The 22,443-nt window shown below is 42.0% G+C and overlaps 1 protein-coding gene across 4 annotated transcripts in view; it reads left to right on the top strand.

Moving 5' to 3' along the window:
* Positions 1-22,443, top strand: part of LOC105488614 (zinc finger protein 609) — a 243,690-nt gene that overhangs the window by 34,618 nt on the left and 186,629 nt on the right. For 2 of the 4 annotated variants that reach the window (XM_071099354.1, XM_011752840.3), the window contains exon 2: positions 6,941-7,814. In XM_071099354.1, coding sequence (XP_070955455.1) covers positions 7,068-7,814 — 747 coding nt within the window. In that variant the 5' untranslated portion in view covers positions 6,941-7,067. Of the gene's footprint in view, positions 1-6,940; positions 7,815-8,070; positions 8,891-22,443 lie in introns of those variants that run through there. The other 2 variants (XM_071099355.1, XM_011752862.3) reach the window with 2 other exon arrangements.

Genomic DNA, 22,443 nt, shown 5'->3' with positions numbered 1-22,443 from the left:
GGTTTCACTGTGTTAGCCAGGATGGTCTTGATCTCCTAACCTCGTGATCCGCCCGTCTCGGCCTCCCAAAGTGCTGGGATTATAGGCTTGAGCCACTGCGCCCGGCCCGTTATTTTTCTTAATACTTTAGATGCCTTGTAAAAGGTAGAACCATGAAACAGTTCCCCCTAAGTTCAGACTAGAACCTTATAAGAGTAGTTGGGTCATATATTTTTCAAGTTGTCTTCTTTTTATTTTTATTTTTTAAATAAGTAGAGATGGGGTCTTGCTATGTTGCCCAGGCTGGTCTAGAACTCCTGGGCTCAAGTGATCCTCTCACCTCAGCCTCCCAAAGTACTGGGATTACAGTCGTGGGGTGATGTACCCAGCTTTGACTTGTCTTACATTTTTCAGATTTATATCCTCATGATATGCTTAGAATGTGATAGTCTTCCTCCATCTTATAATGAGAAAATACTTAATGAAGCAGCTTAGCTAGTGTCAATGGAAATTTGAGTCCAGAAATCACATCTCCTGACTCAGAGTTCAGTGTTCTTTTTACTACACCATGCTACCCTCCTTGAATTGAGTATAGCATTTTAACTTTGGCATGCAGCTTTTGGAGGGGAATACCTGGCTAGACAGATAGCCCTAATATCCATATTTTATGTGTGACCTGTGTGGTCTCAAGCAGATTATAATTCATATATAACTATCACATGCTCAGGCCAAAGCCTATAAGAGGATTGGTCCAAAATCCATAAGAAAAGGAGAGGACAGATAAATTTACAGTAGAACAGTATTAGACAATTTACTGCTTATACTGGATTATCTGTGGGTAGTTACCAATTAAAGGAATTGACTCTTTGAAGCCCTCTTGGATGGATACAGAGATCTCTCTGGGGTGAAAGAAATGTAGTGTTTCTTGTTATGTTTGGATATGAGTAGGGTCCAGTTGCTGTTTTTGCTCTCTGAGCTGGGACAGAACCCTCGCATGAAAACTCTTTTTCATTCTTACCTTTCTGGAAGGAGAGGCCTTGTTCATTCCTGAGGTAGAAGAGTGGTATGGTCTCTGACATATGTCCTTTAAATTGCAATTAATGACCTGAAATGTATGATTTACAAATGTACAAGCCTGTGGGCTGGGAGTCAAAGAGATGGATGTTGTTATGATACGTTTTTTAAGCAGGAATGCTTTGGGTAAATACAGGGTATGGAAAGTGGTTGTCATGACCTATCTTGGTCCCTTAAACATGTCCATGTAGAGAGGAGTTTCTTAACGATCAGGTGTAGGAACAAAACACAGATAGTACTGACAACTCATGGTGGACAAGTGATTCCAGAGGCTGTTGAGTTGCAGTCCTAAAGAAGGAAGTGGAGTACAATTAGGCAGAAGGAGAGGAAAATTATCACAGAAGCTTGTGCAAGTTTTAAATGCCTTGTGGTCTCTGTAAGATATTGGTTCTCCTGATTCCACAGTTTCTCTGCCATGAAAGCAAGAGGTCAGTGCTTTTCGTTTCCCACTAGCATTTTGGTTACCCTACCTCCTGGGGTTAAACATCTCTGCAATGACCTGTCAAAGAGTTGATTATTAGCTGCATAAAGCCAGGGATGCTGTAGGGAGCAGATGGGAAGTGGTTTGGCTGCTGCAGCCAGGCTGATTGAAGAATCCTTGGCAATTTTACAGTGTCTCTTTGGAAATGTACCACCAAAGTTACTATGAAGCCTGCTGGGTTTGGAAACCTAGATTTCTGAAAAGTCACCTGGTTGAAAAGTAGTACTTATAAAAACTCTTCACTCTCAAAAATAGGAATATAGGGACTTTCTAAAAGAACATCAAGACACCAAAGATCAGTCCTTGGGATATGTTTTCTTTGCATCCTGGTCGTTCAGAAATTTTGGGTAGTTTTCTAGTAGGGAAAGCACTTTTTGATAGGTATATTAATAGAATTATAAATTTGAAAAAGGCCTTAGGCATGTCTAGACTAACCCTACCACACACAGGGGAATCTTTTATGTATTTGCTTCACAGGTGATTATGCTTTTTCTGCTTAAATACTTTCAGTAAAATAGACATTAAACATTGTGGGTCATTGTTGGGAATCTCAGGATATTAAACTTTTTCCTGAGTTAAATATCTGTCTTTCTGTAACTTCTACTCACTGACTCTATTTCTACCCTCAGAGTCACAGAGTTACTTTCTCTCTTCCACACTGCAGACATCATATACATATATTTTTTTTTCTTTTTGAGACAGAGTCTTGCTCTGTCACCCAGACGGGAGTACAATGGCACGATCTCAGCTCACTGCCTCCCAGCCAGTCTCGTACCTCAGCCACCCAAGTAGCTGGGATTACAGGTGCCCACCACCACACCTGGCTAATTTTTTGTATTTTTAGTAGAGGTGGGGTTTCGCCATGTTGGCCAGGCTGGTCGTAAACTCTGACCTCAGGTGATCCACCCATCTTGGCCTCCCAAAGTGCTGGGATAATAGGCGTGAGCCACCTTGCCTGGCACAATCATATATTTGAAGCTAACAGCCTGTCTTCCTTCAGTGTTCTCCTTTCCGGACTAAAGAATCCCAGTTTCTAAGGCCTTTCCTCTTATGAAATGACTTCCCAGTCTTGTACCATACTGTGCTCTGTAGTACATCATTTCTGTTTATTAATATCACACTTAAGATGTGGAATCTGGAAATGAGCACAGATCATCAGATGTTGTTTTTGCCTCCAGCTACCGTTTCAGAAAAAGTACAATTTTTAAAAAGTATAATGGCAGTATTACTTGCTTACTAGAAAAAAATTCCAAAAAACAAAACAATTTGCCATGGCATATGGAATTGGAACAAGAGGAATTTGAAAGAGTGTAATCTTTATAACTTACAGTTTGTCTTTCCTTATTGTTAAGGGTTTTTGAGGTACATTATCAAAGTACTGGTTTTGCCTCACATGTTATTCAGGGATAATTGTTAATATCTGAATTGAGTTTTCAGATCACAAAATGCAGTTGATATTTGTATTTATAGGACTTATTTAAATTTATGCTACATTAAACTGATTTTAGTATTTCAGGTAGTTTTTTTGTTTGCTAGTTGGTTTTTTTGAGATGGCATCTCGCTCTGTCACTCAGTCTAGAGTGCAGTGGCACGATCTTGGCTCACTGCAACCTCTGCCTCCTGGGTTCAAGCAATTCTCCTGCCTCAGCCTCCCAAGTAGCTGAGATTATAGGATGTACTATCACACCGGTTAATTTTTGTATTTTTAGTAGAGACAGGGTTTTGCCACGTTGGCTAGGCTGATCTCGAACTCCTGATCTCAAGCGATCCACCCACCTGGGCCTCCCAAAGTGCTGGGATTACAGGCCTGAGCCACTGTGTCCAGCTTTCTTTATGAATTTTAATTGATACTGCATTTTTTGTTTCCTTGCATTTTTTTAATATTATATCCTTTTGTCCTTCCAACTAAGTTACACATTTTCATTTTAACCTGTTACCTTTTTTTTTTTTTTTTTTTTTTTTTTTGAGACACAATTTCACTCTCTCACCCAGACTGGAGTGCAGTGGCGTGATCTTGGCTCACTGCAACTTCTGCTTCCCAGATTCAAGTGATTCTCGTGCCTCAGCCTCCCAAGTAAGTGGGATTACAGGCATATGCCACCACACCCAGCTAATTTTTGTATTATTAGTAGAGATGAGGTTTCGCCATGTTGGCCAGGCTGGTCTTGAACTCCTGACCTCAAGTGATCTGCCTGCCTCGGCCTCCGAAAGTGCTGGGGTTACAGACGTGAGCCACTATGCCTGGCCTCTGTTATCTTTTTAATGCTCTCTTCCTTGCTGGCATACTTTGTTTATCATGCATCCTGCAGCAGGGCAGGCAGTACAGTAGACTGAGAACTGTCAGAAGCTCTCAGTGAGCACTAACATTTTTGTTTTATATGCTTTCCTTACTCCTCCAGAGTCTCTCTTCCATTACTATTCTATTTTCCAGAGGAAGGTCTTTTGAAACTAAGGAAAGTTTTATTGTTTTTCTAAGGATAAAGCAAGGTGGGGTTGTTTTAATGGTTAAATTACATACTGAGGATAGTGAGTAACCCTTAGATTAATGTAGATTACACGCTAAGTCTAGCCACAATTGCAAAGATTAGAGAACTAAAAAATTATGATTTAGGGAAGAACTGTGCTTTAATAATTCTCTATCATGGAAATTCAGTTGGCATCTCCTTTTCTAGAGATGCCCTCTGCCCCTCATAATAGAAAAATTATTTTCAGTACCGTGTTCCATTGCCTTACTCACTGTCTTATTTGCTGCTGTATTTTCAGCACCTATTTAGTGCTTGGCACATCATAGGCAATAAATAAAAGATTTTCTAACAAATGAACAGGTATCTACTATGCTGTTTCATGGAGGCCAAGTCTTCTTATGTAGTGTTGAGAATTCCAAATAGCTTACTGATTTCTTCAGAATCCTAGATCATTTTCAGAGTATCATTTCTTTTTCCTTTTTTTTTTTTTTTTTTTTTTTTTGAGACAGTGTCTCGCTCTGTCATCCAGGCTGGAGTGAAGTGGCACAACTTCAGGTCACTGCAGTCTTGACCTCCCAGGCTCAAGCCGTCCTCCCACCTTTCAGCTCCCTGAGTAGCTGGGGCTACAGGCATTACCATCACACCCAGCTAATTTTTGTATTTTTTATAGAGACGGGGTTTTGCCATGTTGCCCAGACTGGTCTCGAACTCCTGGGCTCAAGTGATTCTCCTGCCTTGGCCTTCCAAAGTGCTGGGATTACAGGCGTGAGCCACCATGCCTGGCCTCGAGGTATCACTTTGTAAGAGATTATGTTTCCTTTACCTTGTGGGTAACTTTTTTTCATAGTTTCTACATCATATCCCCCACCCCCACTTTTTGCTTTTCTCTCATAAAGTAGGATCTATGTAGACTTGGCATTTACTAATAAATAGTGGTTGGTTGCTGTTAACACTAAGATCTCCACTTGGGTAATGGATATATTTTCTTTCCACATCTACAGCTAAACAGCAGATAAATGTGCACACCTCTTCCTCTTAAATTCCAGTTGCTAGCAGGCATTCACCTGGCTCCGCTCCTTTGTTCTCCTACTGTGACATCTTTTCTTGCCCCTACACCCTAGTTCTTTGACATTACTCTGAGGGAGTAGGTAAAAAAGTACAATTTGTCTTGTCTCTATCCTATCTGTAGCATTTACAGATCTCTATAAAGTTAGAGATCCACTTTGCAGAATTCACTGTGACACCACTGGCTTGTTCTTTCTACTCAATTATCTTATAAAAATTACTTTTTGGCTGGACACAGTGGCTCACACCTGTAATCCCAACACTTTGGAAGGTCAAGGCAGGCAGATCACATGAGGTCAGGAGGTCGAGACCAGCCTGGCCAACGTGGCGAAACCCCATCTCTACTAAAAATACAAAAGTTAGCCGGTCATTGTGGTGCATGCCTGTAATCCCAGCCTCTTGGGAGGCTGAGGTAAGAGAATTGCTTAAACCTGGGAGGCAGAGGTTGCAGTTAGCCGAGATCACGCCACTGCACTCCAGCCTGGGCAATAGAACAAGACTCTGACTCAAAAAAAAAAAAATTAATGGATGCAGAAAGATGGTGGACAGAGGAATAAGCAAGAACAGAACTCTTTGGCTTTTTCATAAAATAATGGTATATGTTGACTGCCAGGTTTTCTAGATGACACACTCCTCAAGTCTCGTTAGGAGATAGTGTAGACAGAGTCTTACTCTGTCACCCAGGCTGGAGTGCAGTGGCGTGATCTCAGCTCACTGCAACCTCTGCCTCCCAGGTACAAGTGATTCTCCTGCCTCAGCCTCCTGAGTAGCTGGGATTACAGGTGTCTGACACCTCATTCGGCTAATTTTTGTATTTTTAGTAAAGACAGAATTTCGCCATGTTGGCCAGGCTGATCTTGAACTCCTGACCTCAGGTGATTCACCTGCCTCTGCCTCCCAAAGTGCTGGGATTACAGGCATGAGCCACGGTGCCTGGCTGTAAATTGCCTTTTTAATACCCCATCACCACCACCCCCTTTTGTAGCCAATCTCTGTTTCCTGTGGTGTGAGGCCTGGTGTTTGTCAAAACAGTGCCATCAGTATTACATGAGAAAGTGAAGAGTTATCCTACATCCTGGTGTTAGGATTTTTAGTAGTGTCCAGTTTTTCATAGAGTAAACATTCTTCTTTTTTTTTTTTTTGCGTGTCTTCCTATTTTAGTGGGAAAGGCCACTTTGAATCCTGCTATTGAGATATAATTTGAAACCTGGAGTTTGAGAAGGCTGATTTAGCTTCTCTGAACTTAAGCTGATTGGTTGAGTCCCCTCTGAGATTGTCCCTAGTTCAGTCTTAGCCCCCTGTCCTGAAGTTGCATTTTCCCCAGTTCTGCTTGTTTTTCTCTTTTATTCTTAGCTATAAGACTTTTCCTTCCAGTGATAAGAGGAATCTATACTATTTGTACTAGAGACAGACCCTATTAGAGGGTTTTTAAAGCTTTTGCTAGATCATGTCCTGAGTCTCTGATAATGTAAGAAAAAGCAAGGAGAAATGGGGGCATGAGTAAAGTTGTGCTGGAGCTTGAATCTATGATATGCCAGGACCTGTATTGATTGAGGGAGGATTGCCAACTGACAGGGGTAGTAGAAATAGTTCTCTTAGGAATGGGAAATTAACTCTAGAGGACTCCTAGTTAAGACTTACCATGGAATCTCTGGGCAATTGGAAATACTGTACTTTCCCCTAGGGAGATGGAGTGGGAATTGATTTTTCCTTAGGTCCAATGTAACTTGGTTAGAAATACAATTGAACCTGTTTGTCCTGCCTGTTGTGATATGATAGCCCCATAGGAAGGGTCTTTTTTTGTGTGGGAGTTTATTTCCGGCGTCTCTTGCCTGTATTGTTTCCTTTAACAGCTTTTTAAATTTTCTTTTTCCAGCAATGATGTTGTCCACTGGGCATGTACTGACCAATGTGGCAGGTCTGAGAACATAGCTGAAGCTGAAAATAGGAAAGCTGGGGGCAAGGAAGAGCCTTGAATCTTGAGGTGGGACGTTGACTCTAAGATGTCCTTGAGCAGTGGAGCCTCCGGAGGGAAAGGAGTGGATGCAAACCCGGTTGAGACATACGACAGTGGGGATGAATGGGACATTGGAGTAGGGAATCTCATCATTGACCTGGACGCCGATCTGGAAAAGGACCAGCAGAAACTGGAAATGTCAGGCTCAAAGGAGGTGGGGATACCGGCTCCCAATGCTGTGGCCACACTACCAGACAACATCAAGTTTGTGACCCCAGTGCCAGGTCCTCAAGGGAAGGAAGGCAAATCAAAATCCAAAAGGAATAAGAGTGGCAAAGACACTAGCAAACCCACTCCAGGGACTTCCCTGTTCACTCCAAGTGAGGGGGCAGCTAGCAAGAAAGAGGTGCAGGGGCGCTCAGGAGATGGTGCCAATGCTGGAGGCCTGGTTGCTGCTATTGCTCCCAAGGGCTCAGAGAAGGCCGCAAAGGCATCCCGCAGTGTAGCCGGTTCCAAAAAGGAGAAGGAGAACAGCTCATCTAAGAGCAAGAAGGAGAGAAGCGAAGGAGTGGGGACTTGTTCAGAAAAGGATCCTGGGGTCCTCCAGCCAGTTCCCTTGGGAGGACGGGGTGGTCAGTATGATGGAAGTGCAGGGGTGGATACAGGAGCTGTGGAACCACTTGGGAGTATAGCTATTGAGCCTGGGGCAGCGCTCAATCCTTTGGGAACTAAACCGGAGCCAGAGGAAGGGGAGAATGAGTGTCGCCCGCTAAAGAAAGTCAAGTCTGAAAAGGTAAGAGGTGGCCAGATATGGCTGCCCACTGACTGCCAGTCAGAACTGCCCTGGACTAACTGCCAAACACTATGTGTACTCTGTGGGAGGCTTATTAGTGTGGGTAATGACCAATTACAAGGTCAGAGCAGCTGGTAATGATAATGTGGTTTTGTTCCAAATTAGAGGATTCCCCTACAGACTCATTTACAGCAGGCCTGGACATTTTGGAACAGGATATTTGTTGTTGGGGGCAGCTACTTTGTAAAATGAACTTTCTGTAGTCTGAGTTGAGACCTTCCCACCTTGTCTTTGCCCAACTCAGACACTTGTTGGTAGAGATTGGCATCAAACCTTTATTTGGTTCCCAGCTTGACTGGCATTTCATCATCAGACTCATAATAGTTGATAAACAATACACCTTTGGTCATAATATAGATTGAGTATGGTTCTTGATGGGATAAATGGTGCTGTTGGGTCTCTGGTAGAACAAAGGGTTAAATTTCATGGCATATCTACCAAGTGTTCTATTGCTGGCTACCAAAGAGCAAAGGGGCACATTTTTGGGGCAAGAGGTACTCATTGTACTTTGAGGTACTTAGATCTTATGAGTTACTGTTGTGGCTATGACAGTTTGGTCTAGAAGGAGATTCTTTGGCCACTAAAGGTGTAGCTTTGTGCCAGGTATCTCCCACAACTATTAGGAATCAAAGTCTCCTGGTGGTTTAATAGCTGCCAAACAGTGTAATGATACCTTGCCTTCTGCTTGACTTAAAAGGACAGGTGCCTGCAGCCCCAGGAGGGGTTAGAACTGGTCCCTCCTCTGGGAAGATGATCTTAGTTCATGCTTCAGGAAATGGAACTTGCAGGGCTGGAGGAGAATAGGTGTGAGTCTCGGGTCAGCTCAGGCAGCTTTAAAGTTCAGCAGCTTATAATTTCCTGCAAAACAGTGGCCTTGTGGTGAGCTGTTCATTGGCTCTTGATTTTCTGCTCTGCGTTCTGCTCACCCTGTGCTTTCAGCTGATCCCAGCAGATGCAGTATAAATTGATTTCTCTGTAATTACATCAGCTGCAGCAGGGAATACCTATTTCCATATGTAAGTGTTAATAAATAAAGGCTGGCTGTGTATGTTTGGGTGGTGGTGCCTGGATTCCAGTGGTAGCTCATGCTTTCTTTGCTGTCGGTATTTTGGTCTTTGCCTCTGGCACATCTGTAGCTCTTAGCAACATCTGGGCCTCTCCAGTAACAGGGCTGTGAGTTTCTTCCACTAATAATACAGTGGCTCATTCCCTTTTACCAGTGGCAGCTGCCAGAGAGGCTGCCTGTGTTTGGGTGGCAGATGCTATAGTCCACTTCAGCAGAGTTAAGTTCCAGCTGGTTACTAGCTTGGCTCATCCTGTGCTGGCTGTGATTTGCTATTTTCTCTTGGGTACAGATGGATAATACTGTTTTAAAGAGGCTTAGGAGTACTAGCAGTTGTTGCTTCTGTTCCAGGCCCATTAGACTGTTCCCTACATCTGGCTTCAAGAAACTCTTGTCATATATCCATATTCATAATCATTATTCTTCCTGTGCTAAAAAGTACTTCTGAGGATGACCTTCATTCTCCTGTCTAAATTTTAGAGTACTTGACTCCTGTTGCAACCTTCTAAGCCCTGTAGTAGTCTGTGGTTGAAAGGATTAATATTGCTTAGCTTTATATTGGATTTAAGTGTAAATGTCCATGATTGTCTCTAACAGAGAAGCAAATGGAACCCATTTTCTCACATATAGGTGCAGGGACTGATTGGGTGGCTGCCCTTCAGATTATAATTGAGCTAAAAGATGCAGTATATTCAGCTAAGAATACGTCTTGGTGCTAGGGAATTTTGTACCTTAATAATGTTGCTTTGTCATACAAGCTTTGCCTCCCAGGGAGACTGTGAGAGTGGGACAGCAGAACGAGAAAGAAAAGGGAAAGAGACTGTGCTTCAGTTTTTGAAAGAGAAAATTGCTGTAAGCAAGAACCTGCTTTCTCCATTCCTTCCCCTGTTCCCTCAACCCTTTTGGACAGTCTGGTTCTGGGGGTACCTTTCCATATTACCTTTGGCTATTGAAATAAATAATTATTGAAATAAATGTTTGGAAGTTGCTAGGAGATTAAAACATGCTGTGCAGGGAGAGAACATTTCTGGACTGGGAGCAGCAGAAGAGGCAAGTTAAAGGAAAGAAAGTTAGGAACCATGCAGAGGAGCAGCTTTTGAGAAACAAGAATCTCTCGGTTTGGGGCATAAGAGGTGCTCAGTGAGTATTCGATGATTAGTACTATAATTTATAAGCAAAGTCTTTGAAAACTTCTTTAAAATCTTCTCTCTGAGAAATGGGCTTGCCTGTGGTTTGGGATGTTTCTATGTAGGGACAACCAACAGAACCAAAATAGCTAAACAGATGTTTTGATATAATCTAGGAATTGCATCCTCTAAACTGGGAGCTGTCATGAAGAGGAAGAACTCATAAAATTTGGGAAGTTTCTTGACTGAAGTCTGTGATGCAGAGTTGCAATGTTGACTACTCGCCAATGAGGAAGATTTGAATATTGAAATTACTGGCTGGGCCTGGTGACTCATGCCCGTAATCCCAGCACTTTGGGAGGCCGAGGTGGGCAGATTGCTTAAGCTCAGGAGTTTGAGACCAGCCTAGGCAACATGGTGAAACTCCATCTCTACAAAAACTACAAAAATTAGCCAGGCATGGGTGGTGTGTACCCGCAGTCCCAGCTACTGGGGAGGCTGAGGTGGAAGGATAGCTTGAACCTGGGAGGCAGAGGATGCATTGAGCTAAGATGGCACCACTGGACTCCAGCCTAGGCAATAGAGCCAGACCTTGTCTCAAAAGAAAAAAAGAGAGAGAGAGAGAGAGAGAAAAATTACCTATCTCATGCCCTATCTCATGCTCTTCTCTCTTGTGAAGGTAGATATCTCAGGCTATGGCCTAGGAAATTTTCTGTCAGATGAGGATGTGGATTTCCCTTCATGGGATCCCACTTTTGCTCAGCATACCTTCCTCTGACAGGGCTCTCTCTGTGCTGTTTCCCAGAGTTCTAGGAGAGACCAGAGATGGCTCTTAGCAACTGCTGCTGCTCTGAATTGTTATTGAACACTTCTGCCTCATACTTCCTGCCAGCTGAAGAGATGGGGGAGGGAATGTTGAGGAATAAACAAGACAGAGCCTTCCGGCTCCTGCCTGTTCCCTTGCCTTTGGTTTGATTGATGAGTTGTTAAGTTAGGGATGGAAGGGGAGGTAGGGAGGAGGGCAGGCGCCTGTCTCAGTGTCCTGAGCTTAGTGCTTATGTCGCCACTCTGACAGGAAAGAAAAAAGGAATTTACAAACCACAGATGGCAACGATCTATCTGTGCTGACTTTGTCAGGGCTTATGACCAGGAGTTTAAGGTGAGACTCCTTCTTTTCCCCTAAATCATATAAAATAGCCAAGTAGGCTCTAGTAGTTAAAGAAAGGATCTAGAAGTTTCCAACCAGAAACTCCCCCTCACATGTCTTTAGCTGCTGCTTTTGATCTTGCAAGGTAGGAACACTGCACTTTGCTTTTCCCGTGTTTGAATGTCAGCTTCTGCTGCTTTCAGAATGCCGCATATATTTACCACTTCCCCCATTAGTGTAGGATACAAAGAAAACCATAAAATGTGCTCTTTGCTCTTTCAACTTCTGATCATGTGTGCTATCATATCCTGTGTTCTTAAGAGCATCTTCCTTTGCTGTTGGTTTTGTATTCCTGCCCTAATTTGTGCCTTCTAGCTCAGTTCTCTTGTATTGCAGTCCCTCATTGCCCAACCAAGGTCAGGTCTCTTTTATTCCTTCTGATCCAAGGCTCTCTTAACACCTTCTTCCACTAGCTGTTATTTCTCAGCTATTGATGGCATAGCAGTCAGCTTTGCTTCCTGAAACCAAATGCCCTCAAGCATTTTCCTTCATGGAAAACATTAAAAAGAAGTGATATTTATGTCGGACAGAGTTGCATTCTGTAACTACAAGCTTAATTTATTTTTTCATTCAGAAACTCTGTTTTCCTTCTAGGTGTTGTAATTCAAGGTGGTCCCAGAAAAAGATTATCTTGTCCAATTTCCTCATTTTCTAGAAGAAACTAAGACCAGTGAGGTCTTGTGACTTGCCCAGCATCTCACAGGTAGTCACTGGCAAAGCCAGATTTGCAGACACCAAATTCTTATGGCATGTTGTGATTCTCCATTTTCTCACTTTATTTGTTATTTTCTTTTTTTTTTTTTTTTTTGAGACGGAGTCTCGCTGTGTCGCCCAGGCTGGAGTGCAGTGGCCGGATCTCAGCTCACTGCAAGCTCTGCCTCCCGGGTTTTTACGCCATTCTCCTGCCTCAGCCTCCCGAGTAGCCGGGACTACAGGCGCCCGCCACCTCGCCCGGCTAGTTTTTTGTATTTTTTAGTAGAGACGGGGTTTCACCGTGTTAGCCAGGATGGTCTCGAACTCCTGACCTCGTGATCCGCCCGTCTCGGCCTCCCAAAGTGCTGGGATTACAGGCTTGAGCCACCGCGCCCGGCCTATTTGTTATTTTCTTAGTATTATTATTTTTGAGATAGAGACTCACTCTGTCACCTAAGCCAGAGTGCAGTGGCACGATCTCAGCTCATTGCAGCCTCTGCCTCTGAGTTCCAGCGATTCTCCTGCCTTAGCTCCCCGAGTAGCTGGGATTACAAGTACGCACCACCATGTCTGGCTAATTTTTTTTTTTATTTTAGTAGGGATAGGGTTTCACCATGTTGGCCAGGCTGGTCTCAAACTCCTGACTTCAAGTGGTCCACCTGCTTTGGCCTCCCAGAGTGCAGAGATAACAGGCATGAGCCACCACGCCCAGCCTATTTTCTTACTTTTAAGGCAGGGTCTCGCCATGTTGCCTATGCTGATCTTGAACTCCTGGGCTTATGCACTTCTGCCTTGGTCTCACTTATGCACTTCTGCCTTAGCCTCGCGAGTAGCTGGGACTACAAGTGTGTGCCACCACACCCAGCCATTTTTCCAATGTAAAGACTACCTTGAAACATTAGATGAAAATGCTTACATACTCCAAAATTGCTTTTACCCCAAAACTGCTTTCACTTGTTTTTCACAGTGACTTTAATACTGTAGACACTCAATAAACAAAGGATCTTTGAGTTTAGGATTTTAGGTAAGGTAATGAATGATGTTTGCAAAGAATAACCATTACAGCTGGCATTGAACCTATCCTGTTATTTATAAAGAAGAAAAGTTACTTTAAAACTGCTACTTTAGGCCGGGCGCGGTGGCTCAAGCCTGTAATCCCAGCACTTTGGGAGGCCGAGACGGGCGGATCACGAGGTCAGGAGATCGAGACCATCCTGGCTAACATGGTGAAACCCCGTCTCTACTAAAAATACAAAAAAACTAGCCAGGCGAGGTGGCGGGCACCTGTAGTCCCAGCTACTCGGGAGGCTGAGGCAGGAGAATGGCGTAAACCCGGGAGGCGGAGCTTGCAGTGAGCTGAGATCCGGCCACTGCACTCCAGCCTGGGTGACAGAGCGAGACTCCGTCTCAAAAAAAAAAAAAAAAAAAAACTGCTACTTTGAGCTTGACTACTTATGATATATGTGTGTGTGTGTTCTGGAATATTTCATTCAGCCAAATTTTCATTGTAATAATTGAGGAATAGTTCTTTCTTTACTTGGCAATTGCAGGTAAGAAAAAAACTCTGTTCTAGTGCTTCTTCCTTGGACACATCACTAATAGGCAGACCTTCAAATGTATCGTGGATATTACTAAGTATTTTGTAGAGAAGATAAACTGTTGGATAATTTTTATCACTTTTCGTTCAGTCAGTACATTAATTGGATGCATTTTAGGTACTAGATTTTCTACCTGGTATTGGGTATACACTGGTGAATAAAACAGAAATAGTCTCTGCTTTTTGAGGAGCTTACAGTTTACCATCTAGAGCAGAGTTCCTAAAAGGGTGTCCCATAAAACCATGTACATCACCAGAGTATCAAAAGTGCATATTCTTGGACCCTACCCCAGATCTGCTAAATAAGTTTTTGGGGTAAGGGCCCGGAAATCTGTACTTCCAGAAGTCTCTTCTGATAATTGCTATATACATCAAAGTTTGAGAACCTTTTGTGAATTTTCCTTTCAAGATAGGTATTGGGGCCACTTCTCATTTAAAACACCAGCCTTCTAAACTTGAATTTCGCATCAACTCTTATGTATAATTTAGTGGCTAAGAGCATAAACTCTAGCCAGGCGTCCTGGCTTGAGACTGGGAGGTTCAGTTTGCAGTAGTGAGCTGTGATCACACTAGTGCACTCCAGCCTGGGCAACAGAGTGAGACTTCATCGCAAAAAAATAATAAATTTTTTTAAAAATGTGAACTCTGGAGCCAGACTACCTGGCTTTGTTTCCTACCTTTGCACTTACTTACTGAGTGATCTTGACCAAGTTTCTTAATTGTTCTTCCTCAGTTATCTGCAAAATGAGAGAAACAGCACCTACATAAGTTTGTGTTTATTTATTTATTTATTTATGAGAAGGAGTCTCACTCTGCTGCCCAGGCTGGAGTGCGGTGGTGCAATCTCTGCTCATTGCAACCTCTGCCTTAGCCTCCAGAGTAGCTGGGATTACAGGCATGCACCACCACGCCTGGCTAATTTTTGTATTTTTAGTAGAGACAGGGTTTCACTGTGTTGGCCAGGCTGGTCTCGAGCTCCTGGGCTCAAGTGATCCACCCACCTTGGCCTCCCAAAGTGCTGAGATTATAGGTGTGAGCCGCCACACCCGACCTTATTAAATTTGTCTTTAGATTAAGTTAGCTAATTCATATAAGACACTTAGTGCCTGGCACTTGGGAAGCATTCAATAAATATTAGAAAAAAAAAAAATAACAGTTTGAGTGGAAAGTGGTTTTAGTCTGTTTTAGGCAATAATGTACTGAAATACAACAACATTCCACTTTACAGGAATCCCAGTATGAACAGATAAACATGTTAGCTAAGATTTTTAGCACTATGGTCTGAAGAAGTTCAAAATCTAGGTGGGGAAATTTTCATGGTGGTGATGTGTTCTAAAGCCCCTGATATTTGTAGTTGGAGGTAGGGGGAAGACCAAAAATTAGCCTAGGGTATATTGAAGTGGCCTGTTGAATTTCAGACTTCATATGTTGAATTTCAGACTTCGATATGAATCGAGCTTCCTTTCTGGCCACATCCCTGATGTGGGTTTGGGTATGTTGGATGGATGTTACTGTAGTTTTGCCGGCATATGCAATCTCACGGACACAGGAGTAGCACTAAGTGTTTTTGTTTCTACACAAGAGTGTGTGTAAAAAAATCTAAGTCTTAGCCCTTAATCTTCCTCCCCCAGTGTGAACTTATATTTTTGCCATTTGGGTATAAGAGCTTTTACCAGCAGAGCTCATCCAGGGAGGCAGCAGGGCTTGGGCTTTCAGGCTGGAGGTGGCAGTAACATACACAGCTGAGATCCTGCCACTGCTGGCTGTCTGAGCCCTCTCTCTGTGGTTTTCACTCTTCAAGCCATGCTTGAGTAACCCGCCTCCAGAGCTGCTGACAGGGCTGTGTTCAGAGGCCTTGGAAATTACACTGTTCATTTCCTTATCATCCCCTGACCTGCAGTGCAGAGCCTTCTGGTGCAGGGACAAGGCAGAAAAACTCCAGACGGCTCCCAGCCAGCATGTGTCAAGAGCTACAAAGAAGGAAATTGGACTTGCTCACTTAAAAACCATGGGGTTAGGCTTTGATTTTCAGTTCCTGTGGAGAGTTATTTGTGTGTATGAACATGTCCTATCTCTGTGTATATGTATAGAATGAGTCTGTGCATGGCAAAGCTGTGGAGGAGGAGCATCTGAAAGTAGAGAGCAGAGGGAAGATGGCTTTTCTCTTCAATTAATTTCCCAGTTGTGCCATTGGGGTGGGCCTGGAACCATTAGCATCAGGAAGGTGCCAGACCATATTAATATTTTAAAATATATTTCTCTCAGTACAGTTTAGTCATGGTTCAGAGCACCCACAGAAGAACCTTTCCTGGCTGACCAAGGAGACATTTTTAACAAATCCTATTCCCTAAAGTCATTCATCCTAGATGACATTGACATAATCAATATTTAAGCTGCCTAAGAAAGTGTAGGCTTTGGGTCAGTCCTGGGTCACAGCAATGGCTCTTTGGAGATGAAGGGTAGTGTGATAAAAGAGAGACCTTTGTGATAGCTAAGGTGAACTAAGGAGGAATTTGGAGCTTTTTGAGATTTTCTGTTCATAGGGCAAAGCTCTGTTATATTTTAAGAGCCCATCCTTGTTTTGGGGGTTGGTATTACAAAGGAATCTACTTTTCTTTTGGCATCTGTTGCTCAAGGAGGCCTAAAGGAAAGACTTCAGGCTGAGGTAAAATGTGAGCGGTAAGAAGTTCTTAGCAAAGTTTACAAACATTCTGTCCTTAATTTTCCTTTTTCTGGATTTCATGTACTTTCATGTTAGTAGTGCCATTGAAGCCTTGGTGTGAAGTGGGGAAGAAAAAGAAAGAAATCTTTAAGCTTTCAGACCCTGGAGGTATTTTAAACCCTAAGTGTCTGTCTTGTTGAAAGTACTCTGTAGAGAAGTGTCTTCACATGAGGTGATAGCTAAGGTGAGAGGGGATTACTTCCTTTTCCCTTCATATAAATTAATGGGCCCTGTATCAGCAGCATCTGAGAATTTGATAAAAATTTGGATCTCAGACCTCTTCCCAGGCCCTAAAGTTAGAAACTCTAGACTTGAGACCCAGCAATTTTTTTTTTCTTTTGAAACAGGGTCTTACTTTGTTGCCCAGGCTGGAATACAGTGGCACAATCAAGGCTCACTGCAGCCTCAACCTCCCATGCTCAAGTGATTCTCCTACCTCACTTCCTACCTCCCCAGTAGCTGGGACTACAAGTGTGTGCCATCACACCCAGCTAATTTAAAACTTTTTTTAGAGATGGGGTCTCACTATGTTGTCCAGGCTGGTCTTGAACCCCTAACCTCAAGCGATCCTCCTGCCTTGGCCTCCCAAAGTGTTGGGGTTACAGGCGTGAGCCACTGTGCTCAGCTGAGACCCAACAACTTGCATTTTAACATTAGCGGTCCTGTTGATTGTGATACACACTAAAGTTTGATATCTACTATTGTAGAGCACCCGTCCCTCTTAATAGTGAAATTGAAATTTCCAAAAACTTGAAAGGGTAAAATGTAACACTGGGCAGTAGGTATGATTTTTTTCTCTTCTTTGAGTGATATCCGTATATATCTTTAACTCTTTGTGGACAAACTGACAGGAACCTAAAATTGGAATGAATATCTAAGGGTTTGGGACTTTGAGAGCAGAAAAGCAGAAAGGATATTTTCAAAAGACCCACTTTTCTCGTCTCAATGGAGAAAGTAAATAATAGTACTGACTTCATAGGGTTATTGTGAGGATTAAATGAGATAAAAAGACGTTAAGCACACAGCACAGTGCCTAGCATTATAGTAAGTAACCAATAAATGTTAGTTGTTGCTGATATTACTGTTCTTAGCTTTGAGGTGTGAGATCATTGTGAAATTAAGGAGAAAGGATATCCTTAGAGACTTTGAAGAATTAATCCTCTGAAGGCTTTGGAAAATAATGAATTTATGATAGCTAATATTCCATCTCCTACTGATTTCCAAGAAGGCTTGAGGGAGAGATTGATTCAGAGCATTTAGAGGCATTGAAGTTTGGGGTTTTGTTGTTTGGTCAGTTTGGAAGTGTTTGTTGGACTTCTTTTGGCAGAGGGCTGATCTCAGGTTGAGAACCATGGCTTTTGTTTATTCTCCATTAAGGTCAGTTTCTTTGGATATAACCAGCTTCTTCTGAATTATTTTCCTAAAGATTGAAATGAAGATAACATGATTATTTTCGTATAGGAAGTTTCTTTCCTCTCTCTGCTAATCCTTGTAAGGTACAGACTTTAGCCTTTTGAAGGGATTAGCTGAGGTAGCCAGAACAGTCAAGAGAAGAATGAGGATTGAGGTACTGTAGTCCCCCACTTATACTTATTTTTGCTCTCTGTGATTTCACTTACCCTCAGTCAACCAACATGTGAAAATATTAAATGGAAAATTCCAGAGATAAATAAATCACTAAGTTTTAAACACTATTCACCCCATTTCATCTCATCATGTAGGCATTTTATCATCTCACATCATCACAAAGAGGGTGAGTACAGAACAGTGTTTTGATAGAGAGAAAGAAAAAGACACCATATTGACATAACTTTCATTACAACACATTGTTATAATTTGTTTTTTAGTTTTAGTTTTGTTTGTTTGTTTGTTTGTTTGTTTTTTAACAGACAGGGTCTCCCTCTGTTGCCTAGGCTAGAGTGCAGTAGTACGATCACAGCTCACTGCAGCCTCAAACTCCTGGGCTCAAGTGATCTTCCTGCCTCAGCCTTCCAAGTAGCAGGGGCTGCAGGCATATATCACCACGTCGGGCTAATTTTTAAATTTTTTATACAGTTGGGATCTTGCTAGTTGTCCAGACTAGTCTGAAACTCCTGGGCTCAAGTGATTCCCCTGCCTCAGCCTCCCAAAGTGCTGGGATTACGGTGTGAGCCACCATGCTCACAACCTGTGTCTTACTGCTCACATCTGCTCTTACTGTGTCTAATTTATAAATTAAATTTTATTACAGGTACGTATGTAAAGAAAAAAACCTAGTGTGTATGTAGGGTTCGATAATATCTGCCATTTCAGACATCTGCTGGGCGTTTTTGAATGTATGTCCTGTGCTTAAAAGGAGGCTACTACTTTTTTGTGAGGAAATAAAAAAGACAGTTTTTAGATGTTTTGAGGTGGTCAGTTTTTACCCTGAAGTGTTTGTTGTCCATTGGGACATACAATTTGTGCACCTGTGAAATACTCTAATTGCTTTTTAAATTTAAGACTGCTGGGTTACAGCCCTGGTGGCAAATACTAGATTATGTTTTGATGAGCCAGACCTGGGCATTAAATCCTTTCTTGGGGTCTGTTTTCATTTGATAATGAGTTCTTTTTTATTTTTATTTTTATCTTTTATTATTTTATTTTACAGGTTTCCACACAGCATTGATTGATTTTTTTTGTTTTGTTTTTGTTTGTTTGTTTGTTTTTGGTTCCTTAACTGTAAAAAGTTTTTATAAACTGGTACCTAACTCACCCAGCTCAGAGTAGATATTTCCTGGCTTATGTGTCCCTTTTTTTTTCTGAAGAAACAAAAGTTTCTTCAGAAGTCAGATACTTAGCTCTGCACTGAATCAAACCTTAGTGAAAAATAACAGAGTGTTGTAGAAAGGAGGTATAGAGACTGGGCATGGTGGCTCACGCCTGTAATTCCAGCACTTTGGGAGGCTGGGGAAGGTGGATCATCTGAGGTCAGGAGTTTGAAACCAGCCTGGCCAACACGGTGAAACTCCATCTCTACTAAAAATACAAAAACTTAGCCAGGCATGGTGGAGTGGTGGAGTGTGCCTGTAATCCCAGCTACTCGGGAGACTGAGGCAGGAGAATTGCTTGAACCTGGAAGGAGGAGGGTGCAGTGAGCTGAGAACAGGCCACTGCATTCCAGCCTGGGCACCAAGAGTGAAACTCTGTCACAAAAAAAAAAAAAAGAAAAAGAAAGGAGGTATACATAGTCATCATACTTAGATCAACCACATCAGCATGCTGTTATAGAAATTAACATTCAGGTTGCAGAGTTTCTTGGTTGTGAGACATTTTAGCTTAGGGTGCATATCAGAGTCACTTCTGGAGCTTTTACAAAGTTTAAGTGTCCTATTGGATAAAATCTTTGGGGCTGGAGACTCCAAGCCTGTACTTTTTTTTTTTTTTTTTTTTTTTAATCCGGAGTCTCTCTCTGATGCCAGGCTGGAGTGCAGTGGCGCAATCTTAGCTCACTGCAACCTCTGCCTCCTGGTTTCAAGCGATTCTCCTGCCTCAGCCTCCCAAGTAGCTGGGATTACAGGCACACTCCACTACGCCCAGCTAATTTTTGTATTTTTAGTGGAGACAGGATTTCACCATGTTGGCCAGGATGGTTTTGATCTCCTGACCTCGTGATACACCCGCCTCAGCCTCCCAAAGTTCTGGGATTACAGGCATGAGCCACCGTACCCCGCTTATTTTTTTAATTTTTATTTTTTAAGTTCAACAGGTGCGTGTAATGTTCCTCGTAGTTAAAAATCACTATCATGTGAAAACGACTCTTTTTCATTGCTCAGTCTACAGGATGCTTATGTTGGGGTCAGGCATTTTGGAATTCAACTATAATGAACCTGATTTCTCATTATCACCTTAATTAGGATAATTAATTATTGAATTTCTGACAGCCTTTAAGGTAGAGCATCCATATCTGTGTTACTAATTCAGTTTTAAATTATTGTTTCAGAATTTTTAAGGCAAATTTAAGCAAAATTCTTATGAGTAGATGTATTTGCCACATATAGGCTATTTGTGCTTTTTTTCTATGTAGATTAGAAAGGGGCAGGAGACAGATTTGGATAATTAAAATTTATGGCTAATCCAAAACCAGTCCCTTTTCTCATTGGTTTGTAAATGTATTTCTGTGCTTATATTGGGTAATAGGTGTTCCTAATTTTCTGGAAATTCATGACATTCAAAAAAAAAATAATGTAGCAATACAAAAAAGACCTTATTCCTGAGTCTGCTTCTGGATGCATTCAAAGTAAACATGCTTGGCCGGGCGCGGTGGCTCAAGCCTGTAATCCCAGCACTTTGGGAGGCCGAGACAGGCGGATCACGAGGTCAGGAGATCGAGACCATCCTGGCTAACACGGTGAAACCCCGTCTCTACTAAAAAATACAAAAAACTAGCCGGGCGAAGTGGCGGGTGCCTGTAGTCCCAGCTACTCGGGTGGCTGAGGCAGGAGAATGGCGTGAACCCAAGAGGAGGAGCTTGCAGTGAGCTGAGATCCGGCCACTGCACTCCAGCCTGGGTGACACAGCAAGACTAAGTCTCAAAAAAAAAAAAAAAAGAAACAGAGTAAACATGCTGTTTTAGGAAGAGGAAATATTGCGTCACAGAAATAGAGCAAGTCCCTTATATCTTAGTTCTTTGTTGTTGTTGTTGTTTTTAAATAAATACAATTTCTTTGAAATCGAAAAGAGCATTAATGTTTTGGGGTATAAAGTATTTCCTTGCTGAGATTTTAAGTCTTATGCCCGAAGAAGAGTAATTAGAATGCTAATTGTTATCAGAGATGAACACATACCTAATTGTGCAGTAAACACATACTTTTTTAAAAAAACCTTTAGGTTTAGGGATACATGTTGCAGGTTTGTTAGATGGATAAATTGTGTATCACATGGGTTTGGTGTGCAGATTATTTCCTTATCCAGGTAATAAGCATAGCAAACTCATACTAGAAAACATTGTGGTATGTCATACTTCAGCCAAAATAATAATTACATAACCTTAAATTCTCATAAAATTTAAATAATAAATAATTTAATATAAAAATTTAGAAGTTTAAGTATGGTTTTTAGTACTGGTACATGCATTACCTATGTTCTCAGAATTTGTATTAATCTGTACTTTAGATGGTTTTTTTTTAGGTTTTGGAGTATCTCAAATTCATATACCACTGTGAGTAGGAGGAAAAAAAAATTGGCAAATGTGGGGAAAAACTCATCATACAAAGTGACTACACATTTATATACACCATATTAGACTAGATCTTAATTTCATCACTATGCAGATTCTTAAACATCTGGTAGAGTGTCTGTTTTAAATAAAATATGCCATAAGGCATTTTTCATTTTGCTTGTACATATGTGCTTGGATTGAGAATGTAGGGATTTGAAATCAAACAAGCTGATTGCTTATTACAATTTCAGAAAGAGACTGAGAAATTCTTTCATTTTTGTTGGCTTCTAGTATCTCTCCTGTCCTTTCCCATCTCTTACAAGGATTAGGTTCTAAAGTCAAGATGTGAGGCACTCAGTCAGAAATTACCTGCAGAATTTCTTAGGATGATTTCTTGAAGATTGACATACAGGCTCCATGAATTGAACACAATCAGTTTTTTCTTTAGCATTGAGACAAGCCATTATTTCTTCAGCTGAGGTCCCCACATAAGAGCTGACTTGTGTGAGAGCTAGACTATATTAATGAAAAATATGTATTTATAAATACTAGAATCACCCTAAGCCTAGTAAAATGCTTGTATTATGAGAGGCACATGGGAGTGGAAACCAGATTTAAGGAACAGCCAGTTGGCTGGGCATGGTGGCTTACACCTGTAATCCCAGCATTTCAGAGGCCAAGGTGGGAGGATCGCTTGAGCTCAGAAGTTCAAAACCAGCCTGAGAAACATAGGGAGGCCCCGTCTGTACAAAAAACTAAAAAATTAACTGGGTGTGGTGATACATGCCTATGGTCCCAGCTATTTGGGAGGCTGAGGCTGGAGGATCACTTGAGCCTGGGAGGTTGAGGCTGCAGTGAACCATGATCATGCCACTGCACTCCAGCCTGGGCAAGAGCAAGACCCAAAAAAAAAAAAAAAAAAAAAAACCACCAGTTCAAATCTCCTATCTCTGGCTTCCTCCAGAGCATATACTCAAGCAG

Source organism: Macaca nemestrina, chromosome 7, assembly GCF_043159975.1.
Source record: "Macaca nemestrina isolate mMacNem1 chromosome 7, mMacNem.hap1, whole genome shotgun sequence".
NCBI classification, from domain to species: Eukaryota; Metazoa; Chordata; class Mammalia; order Primates; family Cercopithecidae; genus Macaca; species Macaca nemestrina.
This window is presented reverse-complemented; position numbering and strand designations above follow the sequence as displayed.